This window comes from Chamaea fasciata, unplaced genomic scaffold, assembly GCF_029207755.1.
Source record: "Chamaea fasciata isolate MVZ Bird 193981 ecotype frontalis unplaced genomic scaffold, bChaFas1.0.hap1 SCAF_3, whole genome shotgun sequence".
Taxonomy (NCBI): domain Eukaryota; kingdom Metazoa; phylum Chordata; class Aves; order Passeriformes; family Sylviidae; genus Chamaea; species Chamaea fasciata.
Genome location: NW_027094088.1, coordinates 100,306,722 through 100,324,346, shown reverse-complemented (window position 1 = coordinate 100,324,346; position 17,625 = coordinate 100,306,722). Strand labels below are relative to the sequence as shown.

The 17,625-nt window shown below is 39.1% G+C and overlaps 1 protein-coding gene across 3 annotated transcripts in view; it reads right to left on the bottom strand.

Annotated features, from left to right (window-relative positions):
- Positions 1-17,625, bottom strand: part of LPIN1 (lipin 1) — an 81,932-nt gene that overhangs the window by 28,762 nt on the left and 35,545 nt on the right. For 2 of the 3 annotated variants that reach the window (XM_066179940.1, XM_066179942.1), the window contains 7 exons: positions 12,072-12,272; positions 10,745-10,840; positions 9,391-9,728; positions 8,922-9,041; positions 7,551-7,658; positions 3,025-3,154; positions 855-1,164 (listed from right to left, as the gene is read on the bottom strand). In XM_066179940.1, the coding sequence (XP_066036037.1) occupies positions 855-1,164; positions 3,025-3,154; positions 7,551-7,658; positions 8,922-9,041; positions 9,391-9,728; positions 10,745-10,840; positions 12,072-12,272 (1,303 nt within the window). The remainder of the gene's footprint in view (positions 1-854; positions 1,165-3,024; positions 3,155-7,550; positions 7,659-8,921; positions 9,042-9,390; positions 9,729-10,744; positions 10,841-12,071; positions 12,273-17,625) is intronic. The other variant, XM_066179941.1, reaches the window with a different exon arrangement.

The window sequence follows — 17,625 nt, the reverse complement described above, 5'->3', positions numbered from 1 at the left end:
ACCGTAAGGCCAAAACCTAATTTGGAATTCATTCTCAAACCCACAACTTCTCACTCTCCCAATTTCCAACACCAAGCATCACAAAAGCAATCAGAAAATCTATACAAGGACTGAACAGTAAGCAGAGAAACACATAATTTTTTGTTTTCAAGACAGTGGAATGCATGGGGAAGAGGCCAAGAAACTTATTTGTTTACTGATTAAAAAGCAGCTGCACAAACCAGGCTTATATAGAGCTTACACAATTGTGGAATAATCAGTGCTCTAAAACAGAGGATTTGTAAGCAAATAAATTTCATGTGAAGTCTGTAACATTTGTTCACTTGTTATAAAATACCATGGAAACAGCCCAGAAATTAGGACAGAAAAGCAGAGAAGCTATATTTCACGTATTCAGTACAGGACATATACCACACAGAACTGAAAAGCATGTAAAACAAAAACACCTTATTTTATGGCAAACCTGTTCATAGTGAAAAAGACATACTACAACTTTGCACTAGAGCAGAGAGTTTCCATAAATACCAGCAACACTTTACTCAGGTGAACCAGCAGATCTACAGTTTGCTTATTCATAAAAGTGAAATCCCTGAATCTGTCAAATGGAGCAAATTTTGTAGTCTTGCTCATGTGCACAGAGCTGCCAAAAACCTCAGACCAAGAAGAATACATATCTCACGTGAACAGCTTGATGCACAACTCAGGTTTTGAAGGCTCATTCCAAAGCTTATTCCTTTCCTGATCTGAAAGTGCCTTCAGGGCACGGATTAATTTATAGGGCAATAAGATGTTTTATCACCATGAAATTGGAAGATAAAATCATGCATATAAAAGGGGAGGATCAACAGCTTTACCTTTCTTTCTGGAAGGGGAATCCGTCTTGCCAGTCGGTTGGGCTGAGCAAGCTGCAGCTTGCTTTATTTCTTCATTTGGAGGCAATGGGGGTTCAGCTGCTCCTGGCAGCTCTGTCTCTGGCTTATTTGTCTCAGCTGGTAAGGGCTCATTTTCATCAGAAGTTGCTGCATCTCCTTCTCCAAGGGCAGGCAGAGGAGACCCTGTGTTAAACTCCTCTACAGGAGAACTTTGGATGACCCGAAAGTGAGTGCTTTCAGAAGGATTTACATCTGCCATGCTGGGCTCCTTTGCTTTGAGCAGAGAACTGGCCTGGGAGGAAAATGGAACAGATTACTAGAAAGAAAAGCTCTTTAAAAATACAACAGCCAGAGTTTAACCTGTTCTCTTCACTCCAATGAGATCAGACTGTCAAGATGAGCAACTACAGCAGAAAGCCACCACTGAGACAGAGACTACAATATGCAAAAGACCTCTCTGCTGTGTGTTTGTGCAAAATTCATTTGCCTCTTGGGGCCAGGAAAAAATTTGTTCTGCAATGTGCTCTACAGTCTTCATTTTCCATTCACCTGCACATACCACCTCCCACCCTGTCTTCCTCTCTTCCTGTGAAAATCCTGGCTTTCCCTCAGAAAGCAAACCTGACAAACAAGAGAAGGTGGTGCAGACCAGAGTCCTTGCACAATCAAGATAGTCTCAGGCACCAGACACTGTCTAATCGCTAGATTTAGAATTTAAATCACTTTATGGGAACAATTCCAGATCTCTGAGTGCAGGACAGGACAGGAAGTGTTCTTACAGAGGGACAGAGAGGAGCTGAACTACAGCAGCAGCTGCACAGCTACTAGAACCTTCATGTCATAGCAAACAGACAACTCTTACATGAAGTTCAATGAGCCAAAGTATAACTCCCAGTTCAGGAATGGCAAGATCAGATTAGTTTGGCTAGGGATAGGGACAGGGACTGCAGAGAGAAAAGCCTCTGGGAGTAGGAGTTGGAATACACACCAGGGTGTGTGACTGGGATAAAAAAAGACACACCTAAGTTTCCCAGCAGAAAACCCTCCATTGTAGACTGCAAATGCCAATTTGGAACTCCTGCATGGAACCTGTGCACTTAAATCAGTTCTCTTTGAGCAGAAAATAGCTCCTTAATTCCTTGTAATACACACAGGGAGGAGAACAGTGCAGAGGTGATGAGACAGCTCACCACTGGCATATTAAAGAAGAGGCCAGAGCTCCTCTAAAGAAATTAAGAATTCTGGATTCCCACCCCTCCTTTTATCGCTAAATACCAACAGGGAATTAATTACAATTAATTACAATTAATTACAATAGTGCCATTATAATTCTGGTGCTATCACCAGAACATAGAAGTATTTCAGAACAAGATGCCCACTTTCCTGGCCTGCAAAGCAGCAATTTTTCCTCTTTATACTGTGTGTGAGCCCATCTCAGCAGGAGGTGCCAAACTCTGCACTACCCAAGCACGCACAGTTGCAGTATTCCACTGAAACCTGACCTCTAAAACCCTGAGGCTCCCCTTTCCTGTGTGAGTGGTGTGACTCCACAGGAGCTATCACAAGGAGCCAGCCAGCACCTGACCAGCCTGCAGTGGGCAGCTGCCCACAGTTTCTGTGCAGCACTGGAAACAACGCTGCTGGCTGCAGATTCCACACCTAACTGGGACAAATGGCTTCAGGAGGAGACAGGCACCAAGCCAGTCCTATCAGCCAAGAGAACAGCACGTCTGCACATCCACAGATACAGAACTGCAGGTGTCTCTGGATGCTTTTGTACTGAAGCAGCCCGTTTTCACTTCCGTGAATCAGACTGCTAATACCAAGCACCGAATTTCCATTTAAGATCATTTATGAATTTCAGTGATTTACCAAAGGACATTGGGTTTGATTTTTTTCTGGTTTTTAAGCTTCTGACTTTTACAAGACTGTGTCTCAGGTATTTCTTAATTTTCTACTGTATATTATCAGTATTGAGAATATCCATGCCTTAAGGTACTTTCCTATACCTCCTACAGAGTAAGATTCAATTCTCTTACATAAAACACTGTAATTTTAAGTAAAACCCTTTCCTCTTCATCAGTCTGCAGTAGACTAAGTACATGTGGCCTATCAAAGCACAAGAGATACTAGCAGGAATTATCTTGGATACCTTTGCAGCCTGAGGTAGCTCTCCCCAAGCCCAGTGCATGTGGGGATTATTCTTCAGTCCACTTCTGTCCGTAGGTTTACTGACTAATTCTGAGTCACTTTGAGGAGTAGGAGGACGTGAATCCGATGGGCTAAAGAAAAACAAACAAAAAATGTAGCAAAAGCAAAAAGTAACCACAACACACTTAGCGCTTTCCAAATTGATGTCCAGCAATACAAGGAATTGAAGACTGAAATAATCAAGAGCCAACTGAAAGTATGAAAGCATAGAAAAATAATTTAATAATTAGTTCAGGATCCTCTTACACTGGCATTCAAAGGTGTCATCCCTTTTTCAGTAAGTGCTGTCAGAGAAGTAATATTTGAGAAGCTGAAAGAGATAGAACAAGAACACTAGACCTGAACACTTCCGGAGGATTTTTGGTTTTCTGCGAGGAAAAAAGAATGGGGATGGTACCAGCAGCAGCAGATGAAGAGATGTTAGTATTGTTATAATGTATGCAAACTGCAGAAATTACTCACATCAACAAGACACCTTATCCTGACAAAGTAATACTTTAATCTAAGAAATCCAATTGACTCCCTTATAACTTGTTCAGTTCGACCATTGGATGGATGTTTATAAGGAAAACAGCAGGAGAGCTACATAACGAATTTGAGGCCTTTCAGTTGAAACATATTTAACAGTTTGTTTTGATAATTATGTAATAATAAATATTAATACATTAATTAGTAAATTATCAGTTTATAGCATATTTTTAACATGGTGAAGTCAAGAATGTGATGCCAAGTCAGTCATTAATAAATAATGAATCACTGATTTCAAGGACAGAAGGAAAAATTCAGATTATCTGCTCTGCCTTGCTGCCTAACACAGGTTACGGAATTTCCCCCAAAACCTCCTGAACAAAGCTTACATTTTTCATCTGAGCCGTAAATGTCTTGCTATACTCATCCAATCATGATTTTAAAACTAAAAGCGACAAAAGAATCCATAACATTCCTAAATCAAAGGTCCAAACTGAGTTACTTTCATTCTCAAAAACAAAAGGCTTCTGTCTCATGAAGTGCCTAACACAATAAAGTTCAACAAGGCCAAATGCGTGGTGCTATGTCTGCGTCAAGACAATCCCAACACAGGCTGGGCAGAGAATGGACTGAGAGCAGCCCTGGGAAGGATTACTTAAGGGTGTTTGTGGGCAAAAAGCTGGGAGGGTGGTGAGGAACTGGCACAGGTTGCCCAGAGAAGTTGTGAACTTCCCATCCCTGAAGACCAGACTGAATGGGGCTCTGAAAAAAACTGGCCTAGTGGAAGATGTCCCTGCCCATAGCAGGAGGGTTGGAACGACATAATCTTTAAGGTCCCTTCCAATCTAAATCATTGTGATTCTACAGTTCTGTGAAAGAGTTAAACTGGTTTGGATATTCAGTTTATTCAGAAAAAGATAAAGAATTAATCAAACATGAAGAATTTATATAAAGGTAGAATCACAGAATAGTTTGGGTAGGAAGGAATCATCTTGTCCAGCCACCTGGCCATGAGACCACATTGCTCAAAGCCCCATCCCGCCTGGCCTTGAACACTTCCAGGAATAAGGTATCCACAAATTTTCATGGCAACCTGTTCCAGTGCCTCAACACCTTCACCGTGAATAATTTCTTGCCAAAAGTCCAGGCTTTCAGTTCAAAGCTGTTGCTCCTTGTCCTGTCACTACATGCCCCTGTGAAAAGTCCCTCTCCCTTTCAGCTACTGGAAAGTGTTGTAAAGTCTCCCTTTTTCAATGCTGTGTAGAGCCAGCTGGTAGGGAATTCATGGATCACAGCAAAATAATTACTTCACATTCATATCTGAAATAGCAGAAACCTAATTATCTACATTATTCAGTGTTTTCATCTATGCAGCAAAATACACTTTGAACATGGACAGACACTAGGACTTTTTAGCTGCAGACATTTATGTTACCTAATTAAATTATAAAATTTATAACCCATCTTTTTAGGGCCTAAGAATTTCAATTCTTTATCACTCCTTAGGGTATAACCTATAATTTGACAGATGAAGGAATCAATAAAGTGCTATCTTAAAAGTATTTTCAAGCTCTAAGGATTCAAGAAATGCCTAGTGGGTTTTTCAGCAACTTCTAAATCTCCCACTGAAAAGTTTATAGGATTTGCAGTATGTTCCATATTTAGAGGCCATTGAAACCTTGAAAATCAGCAGCCTGAGCATCAGAAAATCTCAGTAGGCAATACTGCTGCTTTAAGCCTAAAATATCTAAATTTAAGGAAGCCTTGTCACTTCAAGTCTTACTCTGTGCACTACAGACACATTAACCTCCAAGATACCTATTTTTTGCTTAGATAAATCTCCAATCTGTCTTTGTCCAGCCCAAGTTCACTTACTCAGGCACTCTGAGAGAACAGAGGTATCTCTTCAGCTTGTGTAGAACCTCTGCATTCTGCAGTAAGAAAACAGATTTGGGGTGGAGGGGGACCTTGTCTTCCCTACAATTTTCCCTGAAAATACAGTTCCCTTGTACACACAGCTGAGTTGGGGAAGAACCCGAGCTGTAACTCAGAATCGTGATTTATATTATGAGACAAAATGAAAGTACTGGAAATATGGCACTCACATTTGTGCGTATGTTAAAGCAGGCAGAGTTCTGCTCTGTGAAGGTTCTTGCTGCAACTGCAGCCCAAAGATCTGGGTTTGCCTTGGGCTGAACTATGTCTTGCAATTCCTGTGTCCTTAAGTTATGCACTGACTCAGCCCAGCTGAAATTTCCTTGCCTTGCACAGATTGCTGAAATACCGCAGATCAAAGCAGAGCCACCCATCCTGTCAGCAGTACACAAGAAGGAGAGGAAACTTCAGGTATTTAGATCAGCATCTCTGATTCACATCCTATAGATGCTGAATATTTGTGTCACAGTCCTATGTATTCCTTAACAGCTATGATAGCACTTAATCTAATCTAATGACAAAGAACAAAGATCCTTGCCTGTAGTAGGCAGTTCTGCAATAACAGACTACAGTGATCACTGCAGTGCTTTCCACTGGAAGCAAAGAGAAAAAGCAGAGGGAAAAGCAGCAATGTGACCTGAGAAAAAGCCCTGTCTTGTGTGATGAGAAATACCTGTGACAAAGATGATCAGAAGGAAAGAGGCCTACATCATGCACATGTCACTGCAATGACTGAGAGCCTCTGAACCTCCTCTTAGGTAGCCATAATAGCATTCCTTATTTCACACAGAGGGAAAAAAGATTGCAGAAAGACCCACCAAGCATGTCTTATTTCAACAGCTGCAAACACAAAGCCTCACTCAGACAAGTTGCTGCAGCACTTTAAATGTCTATTAAGTCTGTAAGACAGGTGAACACCAGAGAAAAGTTCACGGAGCCACCCAGAGTACATCACCGCTCCATCCCAACCCGTGCTCCCACCCTTCTCTGCCACAAGAACACGCTAAGGAGAACGGTTTTGCATATTCCAGGATCTCACTTTGACTGGGTGCTGCAACATGGTCAGGTTAAAGAGGGCAGACCTAGAAGCTGGGAAAACCTCCAGATTATCACTTTTGATATGGCTTTAGGCACCTAGTATGGCAACTATGTTGATACAAGCAATGAGTAATTTACCCTGATGTACTACTCAAAACTTTCCCAGTATTAATCGAGAATTATAGAGGTCATATTCTACTACTTAAAAATTTCTAATGTTGCTGTGACCTCTCTCCACTGACTTACAGGAGTCAAAGACCTTGACTGCAGCATTGACACTTCTGAATTTAAGATAACACAGAAAGTGTCCATATCCACTTTTAGCTCTGTGGAAAAGAAGAATCTTACACTACTGCAAAGGCTTAGTCTCAGTCCCCTGAACCTAAACCAAGATGCCTTATCTACAGTGTCATCTGTACTCTGCAAGGTTTTCCCCCTTGTTGCAATCCAACATACAGGAAGTCCTTCCTCCTCTCCCATGGAACAAAGGAGAGAAATCTTTTAGCACTGGGCTCCTCCCATTACAAGCTCTGCATTTTTTATTGCTCACTTAATCTCTGAGGTTTTTGTTTTGCTTTTATTTTAGCAATCTATGTACAAGCAAACAAATCAGGAAAACCATGGGATAAAAATGTCATTAAAATGACAATAAAATTTACTGATTGTAAAAACCTATGTGGAAATGTCAGTCTTCAGAGGAATGAATTCACTAGCTAAGTTCCTCCTTTTTGGGGTTTTTTTCATCTTAATGAACTTGATTTTTACCCTAGGCTCTCACTGACATGATTTTATATCAGCCATCCTCTTTCAATGGATGATTCATCGAGGTAACTTACCTCTTCTCAATGCACACAAAGAAGCAAGCAAAGAAAGTGTTTTCCAATGTCACTTTCAAAGTGTCTGGGTTAGCAATAAGTACAGTTATAAATTCAACAGCAGTTCACATAGTCTTAATGTGTTAAAGGTGTATAGAGTGTCAATAGGAATGAAAAGCAGTCTAGAAAAGAGGGAGGACAACTATTCTACCTGTCTGGAAGAGAAAAGCGAGAAGATTGTTGAGGACAAGACTTAGATAGGCCTCCATCTGCTGGAACAGTGAGGAGAGTGGTTTGCCCTGTACAATCTGTAGCCTTACTGGGCAGCAGAGCATGTTGGGAGAAAGAAAGACAGGGTGTCATTATATTCCCAAGTGCTGATTAACATAAACTCTTTGTGCATTAGTTACACAAATTCTGAATTTACATTGAGAGTTTTCAAAATCCAGGATACTGCAATCAAGAAACAAACAGAACACACAGATCCCAAAGCCATTGAAAGGGCAGGGTATTGACAAATGCTATCAGCAGCCTGGTGAAGCCAATCACATTAAGCTTTACAGAAACTGGAGAACATTTCTTCCAGAATGCAATTCAAAACAGTACAATTCAGCCATTGCCCTGAAATAACCTCCTCACGTTCCCTTCCTCTGCCCCTCAACTAGAGGCAGGGTATTGAGATTAAGACTTCTTAGGACAAGGTCTTGTGAATATTGCACTGCACTCCAGCAGTCTGCATGGGGGACGTGGAGCACATGTGCATGGGGCACACACACAGACCTAACTGGAATTATAGTGCAATGCATTAAGCAAAAAATTGTCCCTTTTTGACAGACACAAAAAGGGAGGTCCAGACTGCTCTGTTTTGACATGAAAGGTATACACATACAGGAAAAAGCAAGCAAATTACTGTATGTGTTCTTTTCACACAGAAAATATGTCACTTTCAATATATATATATATAAAATATATAATACAATATATCATATATCATATATCATATATCATATATCATATATAATAATATACAATATACAATATACAATATATCATATATCATATATAATATATGATATATAATATATAATATATATATTGAAAGTGACATGAAAAGCTCATATTCATTTTTATTTTAATTAACTTTTATTGAAAGTCTTATTTTTATATATTAACTCCTATCTGGGAAATTTTTAAAAGGATTACACTCAAAATACTGAAGACATATAAACATACATTCACTGAAGCCCTTACAGGGTATGTGTATCAGGCAAATATTCAGATTTCACGAAACATTCATCCTCTCTACAGTATTTATATGCAAACAGTGACATTAACAGATAAAACTATTCTTCAGAATTTGTGGACCTGCATTTGTATGCACATATTTGCTACATCAAGGACAAAGCCAACCTGATGTTTTGGTACACTATCTTATTGCAAATACAAAAGCAATCATCTAATAATGGTCACATATTTGATATCAAAACCTTTAGTAAGACTTCATATAGTACTTGCATAGAAGACACTAATGGAAAAGTCAAAACTAGGGTGCTATCTAGAACTGTACTATCAGAAAAAGTACCTTTGAAGAGGTGACCATTCTCCATCTGAATGAGGGTAAGGTGCAGATTGAGAAAGCACAGAAACTGCAGGAGCCTTTATGTCAGGTACATCATCAACAAACACATCTGGAACTGGGATCCTAAATAGGGGAAAGAAGTGACATTTAAAAAACATACCTGATTACTGAATTTTCATATCCCTCAGCTAACAAACCCTGTTGCAGAGAAGAATGAGTATAACCTGAGCTAAAGAAATGTTATCTGATTCAAACCATCTAGTTCACACCACCACAGAGGATTCTTATGTTTTTAATGTCATTTTAATGACTTTAATTACTAACATTCCAAATAGCTTTCTAGCCTAAAGCTTTATTTTTTTAAGTAACACCTTCATCAGCTGTATGTTCTGACTTAGGAATTACTACTAGAAGGTATGGACTGGAACATTAACCCAGGTTTTCATTACAAATCTCAATTCTACCATGATACCTTGAATTGTCCAATGGCTCTTTTTCTTCCTCTGAGCTAATCTCTATGGGAAACATGTCTTCATCTTCTGATGTGTCTCCATGTGTGTCTTCTCTTTTCAAGCTGTCTATTTTATGAGTTGACTTCCTCCTCTTCTTCCTCCTTTTTTTCACAGAGCTACAGATTGGAGATGTTTCAGTAGAAGGCTGGGATCCATGGGCTTGGGGTGGGACTTGTGAGGATGCATTGGTGTCTAGGTTTCGTATCCTGTCTATGGAATTCCTCTTCAGCTGGGATTCCATTAAGGCAGTCCCCTCAGACAGAATGGGAGATGTGGAGAGATGATAAGGAATTACCTCCTGAAAAAGAAAAATTTCAAACCATAAAACATGTTAACTATTTCACCAGTCATACAACTAGTTCTAAGACCTAAGCACAAATTACCAAAATCTAAGTTATTTACTCCTCAGAAAAATAACAAGGATTAGACTGGTGTATACTTATTATGCTCCTATGGCATTTGGGAATTTTTCTATAGCTGCATCTCCTTAGACAAACGAGGAACAAACATATATATGCATCTCTAGATATCCATGGAAGTATTTCCAGCAGTTTTCAGTCACCAAATAACTGTTACCACACCAAAATTTTAAAAATAAAGATATAGAGATGCACAGTCACAAAGCTCTCACCTGAAACCGGTAATATCATACTCAACACAGGAATGTGAACACTCATCCTACTCTGGACAGTGACAAAAATTATTGGGGAAATCTGAAGAGAAATGCCTGCAGAAATTTTCTTATATTACATTACATGTGGACTACTCAAAGTTACAGTGACCATAATTTATTTGGACCAGTATTTAACTACAGCTCAACAGCAGACATTCTCATTTAAATACGAGCCCCACATGAATAACAGTTGTGAGATCATGTTTATGAGAAGCACCAGAATTAATGTGAGCACAGATGTTTACAGAGCATGTGCAATTATACTGGCAGTCTGGTGCATACATTCAAATCAAAGATTTCTGCAAAAAACAGAATGTTAATATCCCTGGACATTAACCTCTTGCACACAACTTTGAAGCATGTGAACTCTGTAGTTGCCATTTCTGTTCACACACTGGCATGCACATGATTTATTTTTCACTCATGTGATTATCTTCAGCTTTTTCAAATCTCAGCAATTCAAAAAAAATCCCAAAGTAACAGCATAGTATTAAATTCCCACAGCATAAAATTGTCCAGACACTTTCAAAACTATAAAATGGATAAAAGTGTATTTTTCAACAAGATTCCTAAACTCAAAACTGACTCTGAAGAACATGCATCGGATTTTTTAATGAATTAAAAGTAATTTTTAGTCTTACCTGATCATTATCCATCTCCTGCACAAAAAAGGCCTCCCCATTGTCTCCTAGTTTCATGTGCAAATCTACAGCCTCTCCATTAATTTCTATGTCAACCTGGAAGAAAATGTATTTATTCTCATATGAAAAGAAAGTCCTTCTGCTGGCACTGGGCAAATGCTTCTCAGAGAAGTGTAAGAAACCTTATAATAAACAGAAAATAGTGACCTGCTTCTAACTTGTTCAGCTCCTTGATACCATGCTACTCTACTCTGAAAGATTTATAGTTATTACATAAAGTTCTGAATACTTTCAAATGTAATTCTGAATGCTTCACTTGCCACACATATCTATTTGCTCTTTTAATTCACAGCCTGTTTTTAAACTGTGCTAGAAGTACTTCCAAACGCAAATTCTTAATATGTTGTCTTTCAAATTCATTAAAGAAACTTCTCTTTACACTATGAGAGGCACAAATGAGAAAAACAATTTTACATTCAATTCTTGTGTCTATTACTTCCACACCTTTATCATATCACTGTACAGTCCAAACTATCTCCATTTCTTCTCAGGAGGATCTCTCTTGCTTTGACTATAACCATGCTTGCCACCAACTCCATTTTCACTGTAAATTTTTTGGAGATTTGTACAAGACTACATTTATGTTATATTTCAGGACACTACACCATTGTCACAGTAATATTTTTCAACTCTTACTGATTCTAATACTGGAATTTCTTTCTGATCTAAGTAAGAACTGAACAGTGTCCATGCTGACTTTAAGATCTTTCTGTTGAAAATTCTAGCTACATTAGAACATACACTATATGGAGTTACAAATTACTTCCTAAAATAATCTGTAACAGTGGTAACTTCATGTCTGATACACTGCCAGGTCACTCAGCCTAGTTACATTTATTTCAAGGTCCTCGCTGTTTTTTCTAGATTCAATTAACCTCAAGGTTCTATTATCTGAAAATATTACTTGACTACTATCTCCCTTTTTGGAATGATCATTGAACATGTCAAAGAAAGGGGTTTTAATGAGTCACTAATGAAATCTAGTATAGGTTCGAATTAACACATTTGAAATTTTGCTTTATTGAACATAAATGTTCAAATTTCACGGCCAGTTTTGTTTTTCATTATAGTCAATGTCTTACAAATTATGCTCTGAACTGCAAGAATCAGTAGCAACCATTTTGACTGAAGCTTATCTTAATTCAGGCTCTTTATAAAGGGTGCCTAAAGAAAACCTCAACCAGCAGAGCAAAGAACATTCAGTAACTTCCACGCTATTAGAGTTAACTCACAGACAGGACATATAAAAATTGTCACATTTTCTTACCACTTTCTCCCTGGAACGCAGAACTCCCATTTTCCCAAAGCGAACGTGGAAAGGGGAGCACTGAAGATTTCCATCTGGCTGACGCACAACAATTATGTCTATACATCCTGACAGTGTGGCTGGGTTTAGACCCTTATAGAGCTCCTTCACAGTAACAAACACTTGCCCTGCTAACTGTCCAACGTAATTCATGGTTTGGACCTGAAAGGCAAAAGGTGGAACAAATTGGATTTTGATCCCTGCTTTGTATTTTAGAGACATTTGAGAGATGGAGAATCCTGCAGTGGGGTATTTTCCTGTTTCACAAATTAACACTTTTGCACAAAATCAGGATTTCTCATCTATTTTATTTACAGCATGTTTGTAGAGAGTTGTTAAAAGACAAAAGGGACACTTTAAGTCAGAAGATTGCAATAATTCATGAAAATCAGTTGAATTCAAAACCACTGTCAGACTTTGAGACTCTGAAGCTCATAAATGTCTAAAGCTATCTCTGAAGAGAAAAGCATTACTTCCGGAATAACTCCTCCTATCATTCATTGTGCCCTCAACACCAGAAATACTTTTCTTGTGTATTTCCACAGGCTTTTAATGGCAGGGAAAGTGAATAGCTTTGAGCATAGCTAATTTTACACCACACTAAAGGCAAAGACTATCTTCCCATCATACAGCAATTTCTCCCATTAAAAGATTATTATAATGCATTCAGGCAATAGATATGCACCAAGGTTGGACAAGCAACCTTCATCCCAGAGCACCCAAACATTGTTTCCTAATGCAACTTTACTGTTCTTGTTTCCAACAGCCTTTCCAAACAGTATCTGCAGTTTTTTTAAAAATTATACATATGTTGATAGTTGGAGTGATTCGCTTTATTTCCCCTGCTCCTGAATTTATTTAGTATTTAGCATTTAGTTTGCTACTTCCACATTATTAATACAAGTCCTGTTTAATATATTTAGTCCCCCAGAAATGACTAACATGCATATTTAGACATGCTTAAAAGACAAGTCTTCCAAGGGCTTTTCAAAATATGAGTGAATTTAAGCAGATACCTTCCTGAGAAGTATAGGTTTTAAAGACTTCCAGTGTCTATTGTTTTCACTATTTTTCCAGCATCTCTTGCAGATTTCAAGATACTGGTTTCATTAAAGTCCTTGTATAGAGCATAAGACTCACATACAAGTTCTTTGCTAGGCTGTACTACACCACCTGGACATCAATAAAAGAAACAGTTGCAGGGCAGGCAATGCTGAAACTCCCATTGATGGTGATGAGAATAGAACTGAGCTCAGAGCTGGAGACAGTCACAGCACAGCAGCAGCATCTGCTACAATAGAGACTCTTTCAGCTGTGCTCTTTCATAAACAACAAAAAGATGTATGAGATGCTGTAAAATGGCTCCAAAATTAAACTGTGATTTACAGTTATAAACAAAAGACTATTTAAAGAATACCATGACAGCACTAGAGTAAAAAATTGTGATGTTAGGAAATGCAATAATTAGGGCAGTTTTCTTCCATGCATTGCTGTTCTAATTAACAATTTTCACCTGTGTTTTTTTTCAAAAGTCCCTCCACATTGTGTGGACTGAGGTTTTGCTTTCTTCTCTGTTCACTTGCAGTACATGGGTTAGGACACAAACTGTGCCCTGAAGGAAGAACTATCTATGATAATCATCACTACATTGTCCCTGACAAGCAATCATGGTTTCCCCATCTGACAAGCAGGGAGCGAATCACAAAAAGATTAAGACTAAAACTATGCGCTAATTAAAAAAAAAAAAAAAAAAAACTGTTTGATTTTCAAAGTATTCAACGTACAAGATGCTGTCACGGTTTAACCCCAAACAGCAACAAAGCATTGCACAGTGACTCACTCACAACCAATTCCCCATCCTAAGCAGGATGGGTGAGGGAATCAGAAAAGTGGAAGTTATAAACTTCATGGGCTAAAATAAAGACAGTTTAATGGGACAGAGAGGGGAGAAAGTAATAATAACTATACTAATAAATCATAATAATACAAATAAAACTATTTCAATGTACAAAACAAGTGATGCCCAATGCAATTGCTCACCACCCACTGACCAATTCAAAGCCATTTCACAAGCAGCAGCCCATAGCCAGTTCCCCCCTCCACAGTTTATATCCTGAGCATGACGGTCTGCGGTATGGAACATCACTTTGGTCAGCTGGAATCAGCTGCCCTGCCTGTGTGTCCTCACAACTTATGTTCCTCCAGCCCTGTTACTGGCCACCAAAAAAGCCACCAAAAAATCCTTGACATAACGCAAGCACTGCTCAGCAACACCTAACCCGGCAGTGTGTTACCAACATTATTCTCATCCTAAATCCCAAGCATAGCACTATACCAGCAACTAAGAAGAAACCTCTATCTCAGCCAAAACCATGACAGATGTCAACTAACGGAAGAATAATCCCTAAATTGTGTTTGGAGAAATCTTTCTGCACAGCCCTCAATTCAGGCATGCAGAAAGTGACACCTACCGGAAAACCAACACACAAAACCTTAATGTCATTTATATTTCTTTCTCCAGCACTGAACTGTTATCAGCACTTCTGGGCTCCTACTGTACACTAGAAACATTGCCTTCCTGAATGCAAATCTAGTGGCAAGTTGTTCAATAGGGAACAGCACCTGAAACTCATGTCACAGAACCACTGGTTGGAACAGACCTCTAAAGGTCACCTGGGTCCAAATGTCTACTCAAAGGAGGGACAGTTTGGACAAGGCTGCCCACAACCTTGGTCCTGCAGCGTTTCAGTGCCTTCAAGGACAGAGATTTCTCAGCCTTCCTGCTCTCCTGATCCTATGTATCCCTGTCCTCACAGAGGAAATTTTCTTCACAATACCTAATCTGAATTTTCCTTGTCCTACCACTGTGCACTTCCAATATCTCAGCTGTTTCCTCTATAGCCCCCAAAAAGTAACTGAATATTCTGAAGAATAAAAAAAACTAGTTTTCTTGGCCTCTGCTTCTAAGTCCTAACTATCTTGGGGGCCACCATCTAAACTCTTAAAAGAACTGGCATGACACAGGCACAAACCTAAGTTCAGAAGTCAGCCTCCAGGGTGGCAGATATAAACAAACTTTCTAAATCACCCCTTTGCTGTGGAAAAATATTTCAGTTTTACTGGGGATTTCTCCAACCTAAAGCACAAAAACAAACACTCTTATTGAGCTAAATAACCCAGTTACTCACCCCAGTTAATGCTTGGCCTCCTGAACAAAATTTCTAGGTGTAAAACATCTGTGTCTGCCTTGGTGGAGAAAGAGCTGCTGAGACAGTATATAAACCCCACTATCTGGGAGAGTTCTGGGCAGACAATCCAAATATGAGGACTCACACATCCTCTTTACAAGTTACACAGCTGGGCTCCTAAAATCCTAAACAGAGAATTTTGCAACTATTCTTGCTCACAACAAATCTTAGCTACTCTGCCTGCCCTGGCTTTGGACACAAAGATTATCTTTATATCCACCAATTTAAAAAGTTGGACACCATCCTCAAGCTCTGAGGCCAAACAGCTCAGCACAGCTTGCTCCCATACAGTGGAAATCTCTTATCCCTTAAAAAAGTGCCACATTCAAACTCTGAACTGGTGATGGATACTCCTCTCAAGCTGGGCTGAACCTTGCATGAGCAACAAAGTCATTGTGGAATTAAAAGACAGACTGGGAGACTGATCACATAAACACCACTTCCCCAAGAAATTGACAAAAATGGGTTTGTTTTTCAAACGTAGGGAACAAAAGATGCTGTAGTTAAAATGGGGAAGAGTTCAGAAATCAGACTCTTGATGACTGTAAGGCCTCTATCCTACCTTTTATACATGCCAACCAAAGCTGAGATTGTTTGGAGTCTGAGGTTTTTAAGTTCGTACTCTGAACCTAAAGTTGGTCCATGCCATGTCAGCACTCCAGGAAATCAACAATCCTCAAACCCCAGAGGGACTGGATGTGGTTTTGGAGCAACACTTCACTCTGGCCACTCCAGTAAGTCTTTCACTTACAGGCAGCAGCAACTTCAGCAGTAAACAGGAGTTTACATCATTGGTTAAACCCCAGTGCCTGCCTGTTCATTTTACTCAGTTTATTAAAACTCTTGTTCTCACACCATGCTAGTGGACACAGCACAGAATAATTTTTTTGTGCTGGGAAAATACAGAATCCTTTGATCTAAGCTTGCAAGTGAGAACAGTCTGTACTGCTTCTGTCAGGATTCTCAAATGATTTGAATTTTGTCCTTTGCCAGAAGACATTTCACAGCTCTACATTTTGCATCTATTATAAAATTAAAGGTATTTTCTAGTATAATTTTTAATGTAAATCTAACTAGCATCACCTTCCAGAAAGCATAGAAAACTTCCAACTCTTTTGATTGTTAAAGACAACAGCCATTTTTCAGAATTTATCATCATCTGGAAAAAGAAGTCAAAAATGAATAGCTAGGTAATCTCCCTTATTAACTGATTTATTCACTTAGCAAAGTTTGACCTAACAAACTTAATTCTTTAAAGTCCCATTCTGCTGGATGCCACAGTTAGATCAAACACACTGTCGTCTAGATAATCCACTTCTTTCATACAGGTACACCAGACTATGTCCTAATTCCACTGGAAAAGTCAGTAATTGTACCCCTTGTGGCATGGCCTTGGTTTTTTGTTTTTCTGGGGATTTTTTTACAGCTCAGTTTTCCCCTAACCATTTCATTTTTCTTTTATTGAATTTTTCAAAATAAAAAGCTGAAAAGGAACCAAGAGCCTTTTTTCATTTTGCAATACCTGGTGTCTCATCAAGTGTCCCAACATTAATGAATAATAGATTAGATATCCACACACAGCCAAATTACTAAGGGATGCAAGTGCTATTCAACATGCTCTAAAACCAGTTGATTTAGGTGGCATGCTCTAAGGGTAATTAAAAAGTGGAACTTCCTCAGGAAGATGTGAAATTTCCAATGCAGAACATTTTGAAAACAGGACAAACATTTGGTGGGACTGGTTTAAGAACAGGCAACTGCAACCTTTGGGAAAGACATTGTTGCTGTGCCTGTGCCCAGGGCAGCAAACCAATCCATATCCCATCACATACCTGACTACTACAATCTGGACATCTCTACTGAATCTATTTAAATTTCAGAATCTGCTTCTGGTAAATTTCAAAATCTGCTTCTTTTAGGCACAGGCCAATAAGCACTCTCCTAACAACTCCAAGGCACAGCTAAGGAGCTAAGATGGACTGGGCAATACTCCCATGGCCAGTTTAGAAGCAGTCACCTTCTTTTAAAGCTTTACAGAGCTCCATAGAATAGATGGTGCTAGCTGGTCTGGTCACTAAGAATGAGCTGTAGCAACATTTAGGTCTCTTTCAGCCCCTTTTCTGAGACTCTATGGTTTGTGATTGTGCACTGGCTTTGTAGGCAGGAGAAGAACATTTGCAGCAATGATAAACATAACACAAACAAAACAAAACAACCCCACACACAAACAAACAAACCCAACAAAAATACAGACACATATTTCAGTT